The 16,473-nt window shown below is 42.2% G+C and overlaps 3 protein-coding genes across 3 annotated transcripts in view; 2 read left to right on the forward strand and 1 right to left on the reverse strand.

Annotated features, from left to right (window-relative positions):
• The window catches only part of LOC126556771 (uncharacterized), a 364,167-nt gene that overhangs the window by 121,697 nt on the left and 225,997 nt on the right, over window positions 1-16,473 (forward strand). The gene's annotated exons all lie outside the window — the stretch shown is intronic.
• LOC126557752 (lysyl oxidase homolog 2B-like) overlaps window positions 1-16,473 on the forward strand; it is a 249,133-nt gene that overhangs the window by 16,668 nt on the left and 215,992 nt on the right. The gene's annotated exons all lie outside the window — the stretch shown is intronic.
• On the reverse strand, window positions 7,068-7,967 carry LOC126565577 (uncharacterized). Its single transcript, XM_050222772.1, has one exon. It carries the CDS (start codon window positions 7,965-7,967, stop codon window positions 7,068-7,070), a length of 900 nt encoding a protein of 299 aa, XP_050078729.1.

Raw genomic sequence — 16,473 nt, forward strand, 5'->3', positions numbered from 1 at the left:
CAATTCATCAAGATAAGAACCGTCTACAGAGGAGAGAATAAACGACACGGCAAACGAGACGAACAGATGATTTTATTTCTTAAAATCATACACAAAATTAGAGTTTTAATTGGTGTGACAAAAATACATCGCTTAATTTGTACCGCTCGGTGTTGGCAGAAACAGAAGGCTAAAATTAAACTGTACATCTCAAGTAAAAACACTTGTAGCAAAAATTGCCCTTTCAAAGCAAACAGATTACCTTTCGGGATTGGTGCAAGGTCCAGAAACGTCACAGCACCGAGCGTGGAGCAATTCACGCAAAGAGACAGAAGTGGACGAGATTCATAAAATTCGTTCAAGAAGCGTATTCTATTTTGCTTTTCTGAGCACTTCGAAGCTGTCAGTCGAATCTGTGTGTTGGCATCGCTTTTTTTTTTCGCATCCAAATATCGCCCTGTCCAGAAGCTTTTAAGTTGGTTTCTTTTTTTCTAACGCCACTACGCTCACTAACCGCTCACACGAAAGCTGCTGCTGCTGAGCTGTTGAGCGACGTGCAGATATTTAAATATGATACACTTTCCACCCGGGAAGCACCCTACTTTCCCCACCATTATCTCCTCCTTCCCCCACTGGGTTGGAAAATGTGCAAAACGGAAACCGTCCATTTTGAAGTCTAAGAGATCTAAGAATTTACTCGGCCAAAAAATTCGACACAACCGGCTCGCAGGAGTGTCCGTCCACCTTACCTTCACTGCCTTGATTGTGAGCTTTTCGTGGCTTTGATTCTATGATTCTCTGCTCGCAGCAACAACAAAAAAAAAAAAACACCAGTCAGCAGTTTATGGTTGCTGGTAGCTTCAGTGCTGGAATGAAGTGTGCATCCCGCACTCGATTAGTGTAGCGGAAAATATGTTCCGGCGGTTCATTATGCTACCGCATTCAGCTGAACCCCGCCGCACGTGTTTCTGCTCCGGCTCCACGCTGCACGCCGCATGTCTTGATCTTGTGAATCGCTTTCATCGTCGTTGCACTTTGCTGAGCATGATTTTGGTCTTCGTTCCGATCTTTATCATCTTGCAGTTGCGAGCAGTTTTCTACGCTTTCCACGAATACACCCTGCGAAGACAGTAGACAGCCGAGGGGAAAGCGGGCGGACCCAAGCGTATTGGGCTGTCGACTTTCTCCGTCGACTTTTCTTTCCTTTAGACAACGATTTTCGAGGGGGGGCTTCATTTCTTACGATGCATGATTTATGCGTTTTTGGCTGTGCACTGTGCGGCTGAACGTCGTCGGTGAAGTAGATCTTCATTTCATCTTTTTAGATTTTTTGGCTTTTGTGTTTCGTGTGCTCGCCGTGATTTAGTGGCAATTGCTATTTCGTTAGAAGTCAATTTAGCTTTGCGAGGTACGGTGTGATACATTTGAGTCTGTATTTAATTGTTATGTTAAGCTGTTCGTTTGAAAAGTTTTAATTTTTGTTGAGCTATTTAAGGCAGCTATAACATGGTTTTTGACTCAAATTTTTAATATTTTTTCTACTGTTCAAGCTTTGTATAAAGTCGATTAAAGCTAACAGCTATCGAAGCCCGTCCTGACCATTAACGACAGACCATCCAGCTCCCGATAAAGCGAGTTAAAGAAACCAGTAATGGTAGGTAAAAACCTGAAGGGTTTTGGAGTCAAGCAGAGTCAAGAATAAGAAAGATAAGAAGCATAAACCTCTTTCACTTTATCCCGCAAGAGAGCCTATTTGGTGATGTGGTTTAACAACTGCACATTCGTAAACAAAACATCATCCAACTGCTAGTTTCATCCAATTTGCATTCCAATATTTTACCGTTCTCCTTACTGTAAATTATTTTTATTTATTTTATTTATTTTTTAATTAATTATGACGGCACAAAGCCTAACTGTCAACACCGCTTGTGATGACTAAATTGTATAAATATTAAGGTATTTCCTCCTTATTCTTTGCCTTTTCTCAGGCATTTTCGGTTGAGACTGTTAATTATGTTGTAAAAGATATTATTAAATTGTAGTTATTAAACTAATCAAATTTTATTCAAACAGCCATCGTTGTACACAACCTTATTCAAGCAAGTCATACGTACAATTATGTCTAGCGTCGTTATCGTATCTAAGGTAAATAATGTACTATCGTACTTTAAACAATAGCAAACATTTGTCTTGCCTCTAGAGTCTTGAGGGCTATAAATTTTACGAGCAATAAGTCGCCTTCTTCCTTCGCCATTTCAGGTGACTTCACTACACTTTCAACAACAACAAAAAGAAGAGAGAAAAAAAAAGTTTCAAGATTTAATAGCTCGGTACACTGTGCAGAACTTCGTCCCCTCGCTGACCAACTCCCTGCGTGCATGAGTGCATTAAAAACTATGTGTTTCTTCCCTTACCGTTCAATGTGTGGCTGTAGATATGTGTGTATGTGTGTGTGACTGTGCTTGTTGAATGTCTTACTTTGACCATCTTCCGTCGTACCAGACTATGTCAACCAAGTCATCGAAGTTGCAGGCTGGCAGTCGAAGGGCCTTTACCGTTTATTTAGTGTTTACTGTCCATCGGGATCGTTTTCCCCACGTTATTCGTAACCGAACACAGCACAAACAGCAGAACAACTTTTGCCCGAAGAACGGTACGAAACATGACCGCAAGAAAGTTTCTTCCGGCACGGGTAAAAAGGGCTTGCAGAGATGGCTCGGTACTAAGGGGGTTGAGTAGGTAAATGAAAACAATTAATGTTTCCCGTCCCGGTCCGGTTGCTGCCGATTACCCTTGCCCTTGTGGCTGTGATGCTACGACTGAACAGGGAATTGGCACACTTGCGTCTGCTTTCCCCTCCCGTACGCCGGCGTACCCTGGGTACATTTTCCGAACTGGTCAACTGGAGTAACACGCAGGAAGTGCACGGTGGGCAATCTCGTCTTGAAGGCATTCTACCCCCCCTGGAACCATTTTTGCTCCAAACGACCGTTGTAACGGGTAAAAGTCCTGTAAGGACGAGATAAGAAAACTGAACTGCTTTCCCAATACGCCCTCCCCGTCCTGCCTAGCAAGTGGTGGCGTTTTCACATCGAAAGGCGCCAACTGTTTGCTGAACTCTGCGACAACGTTGAGCATGGTTTATCACTGTGAACGACTGTTGGCCAGTCGGCTGTCTAAGACTGGCAGTTTTGTTCGTGCTACGAGGTGTATTTTTCTTCTGCTTCTTTGTTTGCTGGCGGGTTTTTGTTCTTTCCATTCCGTTCGGTATTTATGTGTATTTACATGCCTCACCGAATCAATTTCACTCAATTTAACTTCTGGTCCTCGAGGGCTATTACGAGCCACGGGACAGGAAAGTGTACGATTGACACACGGTTCGGTAGCGGTTGGTGGGAGCAGTTTTTAGCGTGGGATGGTAACGTTGAAGCTTCGCCCGACCGTAAAATGGATGGTGATCGATGACTCTATTAGTAGTTCGACTAATTTAGTGCCACCGGCGTATCGGGATGTCATGAACTGTATCGACAAATCATTATATTCAATGCGCTGGAAGTTTTGGTTTAAAGCTGAGTTGATTTATTATGACGCGTTAGGAGTGTTTAAATAATTATAATGGCAGCATATTTAAGCATACCATTGAACTAACAATAATTTTAATGATTTTCATTTGAGTTTTTAATATTTTACTCATAAAAGAAGTCATGATTGTTTAGGCCAAGACCTCTCGAGTATATCTGTTTTGCTATACGTCTTACTTACTGGATATGTATTTGTATTTGTTTTTATAATACCACAGTCATTAGTGTGGTGATGCTGCATGAAAAGTCAACATCACTTACGGTGAGTTTCAGGCAACAAAGTTTTAAAAGGCACCTCATATCAAATAATATCTTCGGAAATCGAAACGGATGTACCAAACCAAAACAACCGTGACTTGAGCTGGTAGGAATTGAAGAACGAGGTTCCCTGATTAAAGTCCTTATATTTGGGACCTCACAGAGAGAGTCATCGTGAAAGAAGTTAACGTGTCAACGTGATTCTCATTCAATTTTTGTTTGAAGGTAGTTTTCCTGACGTCATCAAGAATCAAGATGGAAACATTTGAATCGGTATCGTCCTTTTGATCGTCCAGGCGATCATAGATATCTGGAAACAGATTCCCGCTCACTGGAATGGTGGAGATATCGAAACTTTATCTTGGGTAAGAGGACTCTCGAAGCTCTTGAAATGAGAAGACGAATGTGTTTTAGATAGAGTAACTCTAGTCTTGGTGGTCCGTTTGATTCTGCCGGTTCCAACACTAGTTCGCTTTATTTTTACCTTAATTTTCTGAAAAATTTATTATTTTTAACATTGACGTTAGAATAACATTTACCTGAATACAGTTTCTATTGTTTAGTAAAGCTGTTTGGAGATGATCATTATGGTTTTCATATCATATTTGGTTTTTGCATCAAGATCGTAAAGTTCTTGATCAAAACAAAGATTTTTCGGCTTGCTTAGTTTTATATTTAATTACTTTTACTTGATTCTGCATGGTAACGAACGTTTTTTTTTGTAAATATAGAATTATGTGGTTGGTCACAAGTTCACAATAAAAAAAAAATTTTTATTGATTACAAATGGAACCACGTGGTCCCACTTCCTATCTATGACAAAACTAGAAACGAAAATGAGGCGCTGAGCTCTATGTTCACTGTTCTTTTATACCTATCGCGAAGGGACAAATTATAATCAGGCATTCTTATCGTGGGGAACGGCTGCTGGACGATCGCCAATCTGCAGAGGGGAGTTGGCTTCCGTTGAACTGTTGAAGGAGAATCGGACTCTCAGGAATGCATCTGTTTCCTTAGGGGAGAAGATTGTCCGTTGGCCGATGACTAACGCGATCGTTCCATTGGGGCTGGATTCTGACGCACGGATGATACTTGTTGAGGCGTCCAACTTCCGTAGTGAAGAATTCGTTTCCGTTGATCGAAGCGAACGAACGTATGAGAGTCAACGTTGACTACGCGTGTAACATAATTATAGATATAAGTCACCGATAAATTGCACTCGTAGCCAAAAATGGTTCCATGAAAATGTTTATGTTTTGGCGATCGCGTTTTCTGCCTGTTTTGTTTTGTTTATTGTTTTTTTTTTTTGGTGCTTGCTCGGAATTGCTAAGAGTGCTGTTTTGAGCTCTTGGCTAAATGTAGTTTTTTTTTCGAAAATTGGTAAACTTTTCTTAACCTTTCAATCGTATGCGAGATGAAGTGTTTAGATGATGGAAAATGTATATTCTAGTGAGATGTTTAGCTATAGAACAATATTTATTGGGCTGATAACATCAATGAAGAGTCTTAAAGAGGCGATGGATTAAAATCAATTGCAGCAATTGAAGTGTGAGCATTAAATCTAAACATTTGTTTTTTAATACAATTATGTTACGTTCTCTTGTGAGTGTTTTATTGAGCATCGTGTTTTGTCTTTTGTAGATAAATAACAGTTTTTTTAACAATTTATCTACTTTCCATCGGATGTTTTGAACTGAATCAATTTTTTTTGTTATACTAGAATAACATGCGATATTCTATACCCACGTCAAGCTCACAAAATCACCCAACTTTTAAAACAAAAACCCCGAAATACCGAAATAAAAAATAACGTTCTCTAAATACGACTTACACAGCTGTCAATATTACTTGTTGATGGAGCTTACTGTTGGGTATTCATATTTGTGTAAAGCAAGCAAATATCGAAAGCTATTTATGCAAACCCTAACTGGGTCATAAACCGACTGAAACTGTTTTCCTCTAGCTGATTCCACGCAACCTTTCCATCGATGCGCTCGGTTCAAACTCATGTAGAAAAGTGACCCATTTCACCAAACTGCATCGAACTGCTGGTCACATTTCCTGCTCCCAGATCAACCATCACTATTGAAACAGCACAATTGAACATGCCAAACACTGCCACCGGCCGGTCCTAAAACACCTCGCCTTCCTAAACACCTCCCAACATCATGCTGGGTAATGAATATGAAATGCTAATGAGACTACAATAAATATTAATCAACAACTGCACTATAAATGTAAATATCACCTCATAAATTAATGACCCCAGTGTGTGTGTGTGTGGATGAGGTTTGACCCGTGTCGTATTGGTACAGCCGCCTCCGTTTTGTGGCGTTTTCTCCCAGCCAGTTTGCACCAGATAATGATCTAAATTATTATTAGCGGTCACACGGTGAAAAGCGCAGCAGCAGCTGCAACGGGTACGCTCGTACGCACATGGAATGCTGCGTTTCGATCGTATTGTGCGATGCATCGTATCCCCCGTGGAGCATAATTAAGGTGGGGCTGCATTTGAAAGTCAATAGCAGCAGCTTCGGCAACCCGGTTCAGCCATCAATCGAACGGATGCTGACAATTAGCAATAGAGATTCTGGGGAGTTTTTCTTGTGCGATGGGGAAGGTGTTATGTTCCGGATCCGGGAAACATCGGGAATGCAAATACTGGAGTTCCGGAGTGACTTCACTAGTTTAGATTAGTTTTTGGGTCGGGTCGGGCTAGTTGATCCGTGTGGTGTGTGGTGTGTTGCACTTTAAACAGTTGAGCAAGAGTAGCTTCAGTGGCAAGATGTAGGGCAAACTACGCTAAAACAATTATTTCTGCTGCTTATTCTGTAAACAAAAAGCATCTTTGCTCTCTTTTCTTCTATTTTTTGTTCATTATGCCAACGTCCACAGAACGGTGAGAACGTCTTAATCGAAAAACTTTCCGTACGCTATACTTTGAGCTCTTATCTAACCGGTTGGTGCTCGTCGTGTAGTTCATCTTACCGGCACCAGCAACAACGAGCGTCTATCCAACTCGTTTCATAAATTATCCTTCTCCCCTCTTCACGTAGTCACTGCCTTGCGGGTGTCCAGCAAACGAGTTCCCATTGTTTACACCATTTTCATGCACAGAAAATTAGTTGTTCGTAAAATGCAGGTGAACGTCAGCGCAATCAATTTTCCCAAAACTAACACCAGCGCATCCACCGACCGATATTTATTTATTGTTTTAGCAACTTTTTCACTTATCGGCTTTCGATCGGCTTAGCTACGATCGTACCAATCACTTCCGGTATGTTGCGTTGGTGGTCGGTTCCTTTTCACGCTGTAAACCGTACTGGAAGATTGCTTTTTGCGAGTTTGTGTCGCTGTTGGGCGATTGGAGCGTTTAGGTTGCGCCGCGAACGGGTTCCGTGTGCCGTTGGACGATGTGAGCAGTTGATAGCGATGGGAAAGTCCTTCGTAGCGGTCAATAGCATCCACATCCGGTCCGTCGGAATAGGACTCTTCCCGGGGTGCGTCTTCCACCGATGACGAGCTTTGCTCGAGGCTTGTGGCAATGTCCTTGCGCCGTGTTGCACCGGCCGTCATGACCATTACGGTCGGGTTCATTGTTTCCATGTGTTCCTTGAGGCAGCTTTGCAGCAGGTTCAGGAAGTACAGAAATGCCAGCAGGGTAAGTGCGGACAGTGCTGCACCTTTGCCCTTACCGGACTTCCCGTGGTGCGACGATGATGGCCACAGTGGAGGAAGCGAATGGATGATGGATGGCGGTGGGGCTGGATGGGGCGGTGGATGTGGAGGAGGTGGTGGATGATAATCGTACCCGCCGGAGCTACCGTGAGCGCTGGCACCATACCCGTCGGCTGACGAGCTGAACTTCATACCGTACCCTTGCGATCCGTCACCGGCAGCAACAAGCGAATGCACCGGATGGTGCATCGGGTGGCCCGCGTAAAACGATGCACCCGGCGGGATGTCGTACGGTGAGCCGTACCCGGGTGCTAGCGGCATGGTCGGTTCGAGTCCTCCGGATGTGTACGGATTCCAGCGATTCTGCGCGAGCTGGCTACGTTCGACGGACCCGCGTGGAATAGCACTGCCAATCGAATTTACCACCATCGTCGCTACGATGCAACTGTCACGCCGGTGTGCTGAATGCATCGCATCAAACCTTTCCACCAGTGACAGTGACACCGAAAGCCGTGGAGCCACATCGGAAAGCGTGGGAGAAAGTGCAATGAGAGGGAAATTAAACAGAAAAAATCATTTCATTAAATGCATATGCTTAATCTGCACCGAGGCGCGTCCGAGAGGCACGAGACAAGGCTTGCTAGCACGGGCATGAGGCGATGGGGAACTACGTTTTGCAGAGTGACGATTCATCGCTCCAGTGCGGTTGTTTGGTCGATGTAAGGCAATGGATATTACAACCACAAATTATAGGGTTTTACACTATTTTTCCTCGACGGCGGATATTCAAATGAATTAAAACTTTACACAAGAGCTGTTGCTAGAATTGTTACATTTTTAGAAGCAACTTTTTCATATTTTTTATTTATTTATAATTAATAATGACGGTCCAGTGCCGTATTGTTAACTTTTTCATATGTTGAATTTATTGCGTTTTATAATATCTTATTTAATGTCTGCTAAGTGTCTATTTTAATAAATAGGTGCAATACGAACAACCTTCACGATAGTTAAATTATTATCTAGCATGAAAAAATCAGTTTATTATTTTAAAATTTTTTATGATAATTTATAACTAATTATGGCGTCAAAATGTTCTTTGCGTCGTATGGAAATTTTTCAGAAAAAAATAATATGAAGAAATGTCCAACAATTTGTAGATGTAACTATTGATAGTTTGAGCTTAAAAGGATTTAAAAATCAAAATTAAACAAAAACGATTGAAATACGAAGCAAGCACGTCTTCAAACATGTCTTCAAACATTAGAAAATATGAAAAATATTTCTGGAATGATGTAAAACATGTTTTTTTTGTTTTTTCCTCAAAACAATAATAAAATACTGCCATCATACTTAAAAATAAATAAAATAAATAATAGAACAGGACTGTTTTGAAACATTTTTAAATGAATGTGCTTGCAGTAATACCGAACTAGAACGGCCTGGTCGTATTGCTATGAATACTTTACTTCTGAGAAGAAAACGCAAGAACAAAATAATGGAATAGGTAATAAAAAACTATATTTTACAAAATTTTAGGTTCGAATGGATGAATGAGTACGCTGCGTGAAGGGTCGGATACCACAAGAAGTTGCACCGACCGATGCTATGGACGGGCAAACCAGCGAAAGGCAAAAGAAGGTAACAAACGAGACAATTATGACCTCCGCTACTATCAGGACTTCACGCATGGAAACTCCCGCACACACCCGGGGTAAGGTGCCCGTTCACGATAAGACCCTCGCTACGAACACAACTTTGGCATTGGAACACGGAATATTATGCGGAATATGGTGCCCTTTCACGGCTCGGAGAAGAAAATGTCTCCTAGATAAGATGAAAGGTGTATTATGCTTTTAAGTAAATTGTAAGCAGTATGGCCTGGCCGTCCTATATGAATAAACAAAATTATATTTAAGTGGAAAATGTAGTGAAGAAACAAAAACGAAAATAGAAATAAATGTTCGAAAAACATGTAACATCCGAAATAGTGACACAAAAGCCTTATGCTGCTAGATGAAATCGTTACCGCAATTTTCGTCCGAAACAGCAAAAATCGTTGAAAAAATCGTTCAACTACAAAAATTCAGCAAAGTCAAAATAAACATAAAAGATCGAATGTTCTTCTTAGTAAAAAAAAAAACAGACAGAAAATGTTTGATACCAGGGTATAAAATAAATTCAAACGAACTACAAGGAAACAATCAAATTCATTATGAAATAATAACGAAACAGTTAAAGGTATGTTCTGATTGTATAGCATAAATTAAAAAAAAAACATAAATTGGAACAGCATTTAAGGCAATTCGTAGCATCACGATACATTCTCAATTCGTTCGCCACGATTATTATTTGTTGTGAACGGCTTTTCCGTTACTGGATGCACATTTTTCATGCTTCATCGTTGGCATATTCTTGGAAAAGAAGCAACTTAACAATGTATCACATAAAAATTCGCATACACGCACACACAATGGCGTAGCAATGAGTAACGTTTCCAATCTCACGTTCAACGCTTTCAAATTGTTCAGAAGATTGCTAAATATGAGTGTAACAGGGAAGAAAAATACTTTTTTATATTTCTGTTTTTATTTTATGTTTTGCCTTCTACGCTGCCTTCTATCCTAATCCGTTCTATTCCTATAGGCGAAGCAGACGCGTACGTATTAGCCAGTACGATCGATAGAACCGTTTCACATAAGTTTTAAATAGCATCCTCCACCGCGCTTCCAACACCGAACGTCACCTTTTGTGACCGATAGATTGACACATGAATTGTCCGTCAGTAGCACCCGAGGCAAGGAACCATTTGACCCGATATGAAAAGACCACCCCATCGGTCGTTAGGATCGTTTAATCTCTCCACAGCTCGCTTGAGGACACAACACCGCTCACATCCAAAAGCCAAAACTCCCAAAGCGTTGGGATGACACATGGATTAAGCAAGCTAAAGGAAGCGAAAGAGCAAATGTAAAAAAAACTGCTTGGCTTCAGCTTGGACTTTTAACCACGCTCTTCCTCCCACCAGCCCTAAAATGTCTCGTAGCGTTTGGGGCATGGTGCGATGGAATTAGCCGCGTGTGACAGGATGAGAAGATCAAACGGGACGGCATAAAGCCCTGCCCCTGGGGATGGTGCATTTTTACTGTTTCTCTCTATCGCTCCGCCACAAATTCCTACCCTTTTTCCGTGGGGCACTCATCACCGACCATCTAGCATCCTTTTTTTTCCCCTTACCGTTCCTGCATTAATTCGCGAACGCGTATGGGGAACGCCAGGAACTGCAGCCGGCGCCCCGGACCGGTGGGAGTTGTGACTTCAAAAGCAGAAGTTAATTTCGTCCCATTTTGTCGCCTTTCAAACCACTTCGCAGTAGTAAAGGCTCGGTAGAGTAGGAACGATGGGTAGGAGGGTGGCGGATGGCGAGGACACTCGCAATATGGAAATTCCAAAACCCTCACACGGGTTTCCTTTCTTCGTTTGCTGAATTATTTATTAACTTTTTAACTGGATTTTTCCCTTCCAGCTTATCGCGATGCATAAAATGGCTTTATCTGGCGATTTTTGTGTGCCAGCGTGGGTTGTTTTTTTTTGTTATGAGTGTGTAATGCTGCCAGTGATATTGGACTACGGTCGTTTGGAGGAGGAATGTGTATGTGTAAGGGGTTTTTTTTTCTTCTACAGCTTAAAAGCATTTGTTGGCACTGCAATGAAGATGCTTTGTGCTGTCGTACTGCAATGAGTAGGAAGCGTTTTCTTTTCGCACGGAAACTCACTTACGGCACGGCGAGCAGCGCAAGTGTCTCGTCAGCTTCGATTTACGTTAAGTGTTGGATGGATCTTCCCGCATTCATTCATTTCACATCCCTTGTGTGTCCTCTCTCTTGTGTGGTGCTATTAGTAAAGTGTTGCCCATTCATCAATTCAGACGTGACTGTTTGTTTGGCTTCAACAAAACACGACACACCACAGCGAGACATTATTTAGCGCCTCTTGTCCTGTGCCAACCGTGCACTGACTTATAATTATGAAAAAGTGCTTCTTATCACAGCGCGAGATGATAACGGAGGCAGTAAATAATTTTAGCACTAGATTTTCATCTACTTTTTACTAACATATCTCTATTATTGTAGAGTGAACAAAAAGGATGATGTCGTCTTTGAATTTAACCTAAAGATGTAGTACATTTTAACCAACAAACGTACAAAATTGAATATTGATTGATAGTAGTCGCTATTTCTGTGCAACCACCAAAAGGGATTATCGTGAAAATTATTGTATCAAAACATTAATTCATTGGGTTTTGGTTCGTTGAACCAATTAATTGGAAATAATTGGTTTTATTGAAGCACCTACAAAACAAAGAAAAAAAACACACAAATGGCAACTCAAAATATTCTTCTTCGCGGCTCAATGATCTACTAAATCACGCCGGCCATTGAATGGTTTGCTAATCTTATCGATACCTTTGTAATACCTTTGCAAAGCAAAAAAATTCACGAGGTGTACTAAGAAATATAATTACAAAGATTTCCATCAATAATACAGAGTTTTCTTAATCTTTCTCCACTGTAAGAAACCGTAACCGAAGTAGGAAACGAACGATTGTCGTCGGATTCAAAAGCTTTGGGTTGGATCGATAAGCTACAATTGATAAGGTTTATTTACTTACTTATCTGGCGCTACAACCGCTTTAAGGTCTTGATCTGCCGCAGCATAATCCGGAACCGCTAACGGTGGCGTATGGCGATGACGGATGATTCCACGCCATCCTCCCACCTCCATCTGGGCCTGCCAAGCCTCTTCTGTCCGTGTAGACGGCTTAAAAGGACTTTCTGAGCTGGGTCGTCCGGTGCCATGCAACATGGCCAACCCATCATACAGCTCATGGTTGTAGCGGCTCCTCCATTGTCCTTCTACACATACGATGCCAACAATCCTTCCGAGCACCTTCCTCTCGAACGCGGCTAAGATGGCTTGGTCTGTTTTGGACAGGGTCCATGTCTCAGAGGCGTAAGTGAGTACTGGGACTATAAAGGTACGATACAGACCCAGTTTCGACCATCGCGACAGGTTTTTTGAGGTGAGATGTTTCCTCACGCTGTAGAATGACCGGCTGGCCGCCAGCATCCTACCGCGCAACTCCGTCTCTATGCTGTTTTCGGTGCTGACTTTTGACCCGACTTAGGTGAAGTTGCAGAATATCAGAATAAATTTGTGGCCTGAAATCAAACGACACCGAGCAAAGACTGATATCAATTTGAGCTATCGAAAGGGGAATTGCTTCCAACAGAAAGCTTTATACTGATGTTTCCTAGTTTTGTTTTATTATTTTTTATTGAAGTTGAAGGATTTATCACTTGTTACCTAACAAATTTATCATTTAATGTATTTTATTTTATATTTCTTTGTATACATTGACCTTTCACATTTTTTATGTATACATTTTTACTTTCCACACTTTTTTACATTTCATAGCAAACAAACCAACTCTGTTGTTCTATTTCCATTCCAATATTAAAGCTCACGTCCCGTTCTTTGCGTCGAAGCCTCTTATTAGCATTCACCGTTGGCATTGGCAAAGAAAAAACATTACTCGACACCTTCATATCATCTTTGTGCGGCCACTGCTGATGATACATGCTACCGTTTAATAATACCACGCCGTGTATGTAAACGGCAATGGTGCTCTGGTCCCTTTACTAGCTATTATTTGTCGCGCCATGAAAAAAAACTCACTTGCACACACACGCGCGCGCACGACTGTTCCATTCTCATCTGCTCTGGTTGCCGTCGCTTATCAAGGTGCGTTCCATTACCGGTTTTACCGGTGTGTTGCTCATCATTATCATAACTATCGTAATCAAACCGTCCCCACCATGGCTGCCGGTCACTTTGACGGAGCGTGCAAAGTCCAACATCAAACCGTAGCATAATTCTTCATCGCATCACAGGAATGATGTAGCGTGTTGCTTGCCACGCTGTAAAGTGTGTGTATATGTGTCTTCCATCCTGCAAACCACCGTCATAAAACACACCAGCCCGGTACTAGCTGCCGCTAGTGCCGTCGATGAATAAAATATAGCGCAGGAATTTTCATTAGTACACGCTCGTCACCGCCGTTACCCATTTTCTTTTTACACTTCCGCTTTCTCGGGAAAAGTTTTCGCTTCCGCTTCCGGTGCGTCGGCACGTTGTGGCAATGTATTAGCAAATCATCATCATCACACCGTTGTTGCTCGGCAACCCTCAACCCTAGGATCAATTGTTGACTTTCGCTCACTCGTGAAGATCGCTAGTCGCATTCGGGTTCCGGTTTGCATTTTATTACCTTCCTATTTTTTTGTCTCAATTTGTGGAACCTGAAATTTGCTGGGATACAATGTTCCTGGTATCCCAGCAAAGGGGAACGTCACATAGCGGCGCGTAAGTACGTGCCGAAGCTCTTGCCTATTCGTTCTCGTGCTAGAACGAAGACAAAACTGACGCCACTTCATGACCACACACCCCGGAACTCGGTGTGAAGCTCATTTTCATGTTCGCGAGCAGGTTGTTTACGAGTATGGCTGTGCACAGGCATGTAGCAGCAAGCAAGCAAGCATGTATATGCATGAAGTGCTGTTTACGTACTTCGGGAAAAGTTTCTAGCACCTCACCCGGTACTTTCATGTTTTTTTTTTTTAAATGCTCAACACACTCTCGATGCTTCGTTCCATTAAATAATTAGTTTCAACTCCAACTCGCTTCACACGTCACAACTAATCACAACTCATTTTTGAGAGGTTTGTGACGCGCGCGCGAACACTTGCATTTTCCGTGGCGGATAGGAAACCATGTTCCGCCGGTGTGTCGTCGTGATGATAGGATTGGAGATGTCCTTTTTGTGTTTATTTTCTAAGCAGTTAGAAAAAAAACCGTTGGGAAGGTTGAGAGGAACGGGAATGATTGGTCCATCTCAGCTCCGTCTCATGAATGTTTAATTCTTGATTTAAAATGTGACCACTGCGCCATTTTGCTAGATGCACTCGCGCTTACAAATGCATGCACTTAGTTCGGGCCACATTCTTCTTTCGCATTTTAAGCAGCTGTTGTTGTTTTGTTTAGAAGCAGATGTCGGTGCTAGCCTTTGAGTGCCGCTTTCGTCAAGCTGCAGGAATATGTTATTCCGAAGTTCATTTTCACCTTCTTTTTTTCCTTTTCAATTTAATTGTATAATCATTGTTCCATATTCACAAGCATGGAAAACCATTTGTTTTGCCGTTCCGCGGCTTCGGCGGTGTAAAGTTTAACGAATCGAGCTCATTACAATATTCATGGGGTGGCCCTTCAATCTTGAGCTGTCTCGTGTTCTGGATGGATGCAAATTTTGCGTGAAACCGTTAACATTTTACGGTGTGCTTCCAGCAACGTTTTCCCTTACTGAAGCGATACAGGGGAGGAGAAAGGGGGGAAACACTCTTATGCGATCTTTTACGGCCGTTTTATTGAATTGTTTCACATTTCACTTTCCGGCTGGGGAAAAACTTTAGAAAACCAAGCAAACGAGATGAAACCAATTCATGGTATTTGCTCAAAATTTGCACTCGTTTTTCGTCGAGTGCGGGATTTTATTTTCCTAAAGTGTGTTTTTTTTTCCTGTTTTCTTTTTGTTTCCGGCCAACAAAAAAAAAACCCTCTCCCGCATCCGGGAAATTGTAAACCACATTCTAACCGATTGGTAACCCTAGACGGGCGCGTTCGATGGTAATTTTGAAATTTGATACGTTTCCTGAAGGAAATAAAACGAGTTTCTTTGTGGGATTTTTGTGCTCTTCTGTATTTGTGCTCGCGTGAAGGGATGCATCATAAAACTTCTACCCTGTCAGCTTTCCAGCAGCGGGAATCGAATTGGAAATTCACAGAAAGAAAAACCCACTTCCAGAACCTGGGGGAGCTTTTTTTTTTTATTTGCGCGCAAAAAGTGAGTTGTTCTCGTGTGTCATCAATTTTTAAACATCGTCAAATTGACATTCTAGTGCGGCCTGTCATTCACAATTCGGAACGCTTCATACGATCACGCGGCAAGACAGGGAAGGCCCCTTTTTCTGTTTGTCTAAGCTTCGGGAAAAAAAAAGGAGTGAATGAAATTCCTTGTGCCGCTTTTTGTATTTGCTGGCCGATTTGATTCATCTTTTGTGTGCGACTATTTAGATAAAACGAAGCGCCGTGCTGTGATCGGCGGGCCGTTTGTCAAAAACTAAACAGCTGGAAGGTTGCACGGTACGAAACAAAAAAACGAAACACGGCGGAAAAGTCGGAAAACGAGCAAGCTAAACACCTTTGCCAACGGGAAGCACTAAAGCGCGGCCAAAATCGAAGGATGAGGTTCGTTTTATTGCGGTCGCCATCGCTGTGCAAGGAATTTCTTCCTTTTAGCATCCCATATTTACCATCATCGTGCTCCGTGCTTTGTGCCCGAGTACGTCAACAATCTGTCCATCATACTGTTCCAGAAATAATATTATTCAATTTCCAAACGTAACCCAGTCTCCTACGATAACGACCGCCCGATACCATTCCGTTGCCAGCCGATCGCCACTGATCGATCGCACTAACGAACCCCGGACGGTGATCGTTGTCAGGTGAGGGTTTGTGTGCATATTGTGGATGCTTTTTATACTGCCGAAACAATACAGGAAAAGGTGCAACAAAACGCGAAAAACGAAGCCACCAGTGTACGAGTGCTGGGAAAGAAATCCTCGTCGGTGCATAAAAAAAAAAGACAAGAGCAAATACCAAACGTTTATTCTACAATTTTATGTGCATCTATGAAAATTCGCTTCCGAATGCCTGGCTGTGTAAATAGCTTCCCATGTGTGTCTGTGTGTGTGTGTGCCGCCCGATACCGATGGTGGCAAAAATTGTGGAATCCAAAAGCCGACCGAAGACCCTTTAGGTCCCGCTGGAGTGAACGTTCGCAGGGCTCCAAACAAAGCAC

The sequence above is a fragment of the Anopheles maculipalpis genome, chromosome 2RL (assembly GCF_943734695.1).
Source record: "Anopheles maculipalpis chromosome 2RL, idAnoMacuDA_375_x, whole genome shotgun sequence".
Lineage (NCBI taxonomy): Eukaryota > Metazoa > Arthropoda > Insecta > Diptera > Culicidae > Anopheles > Anopheles maculipalpis.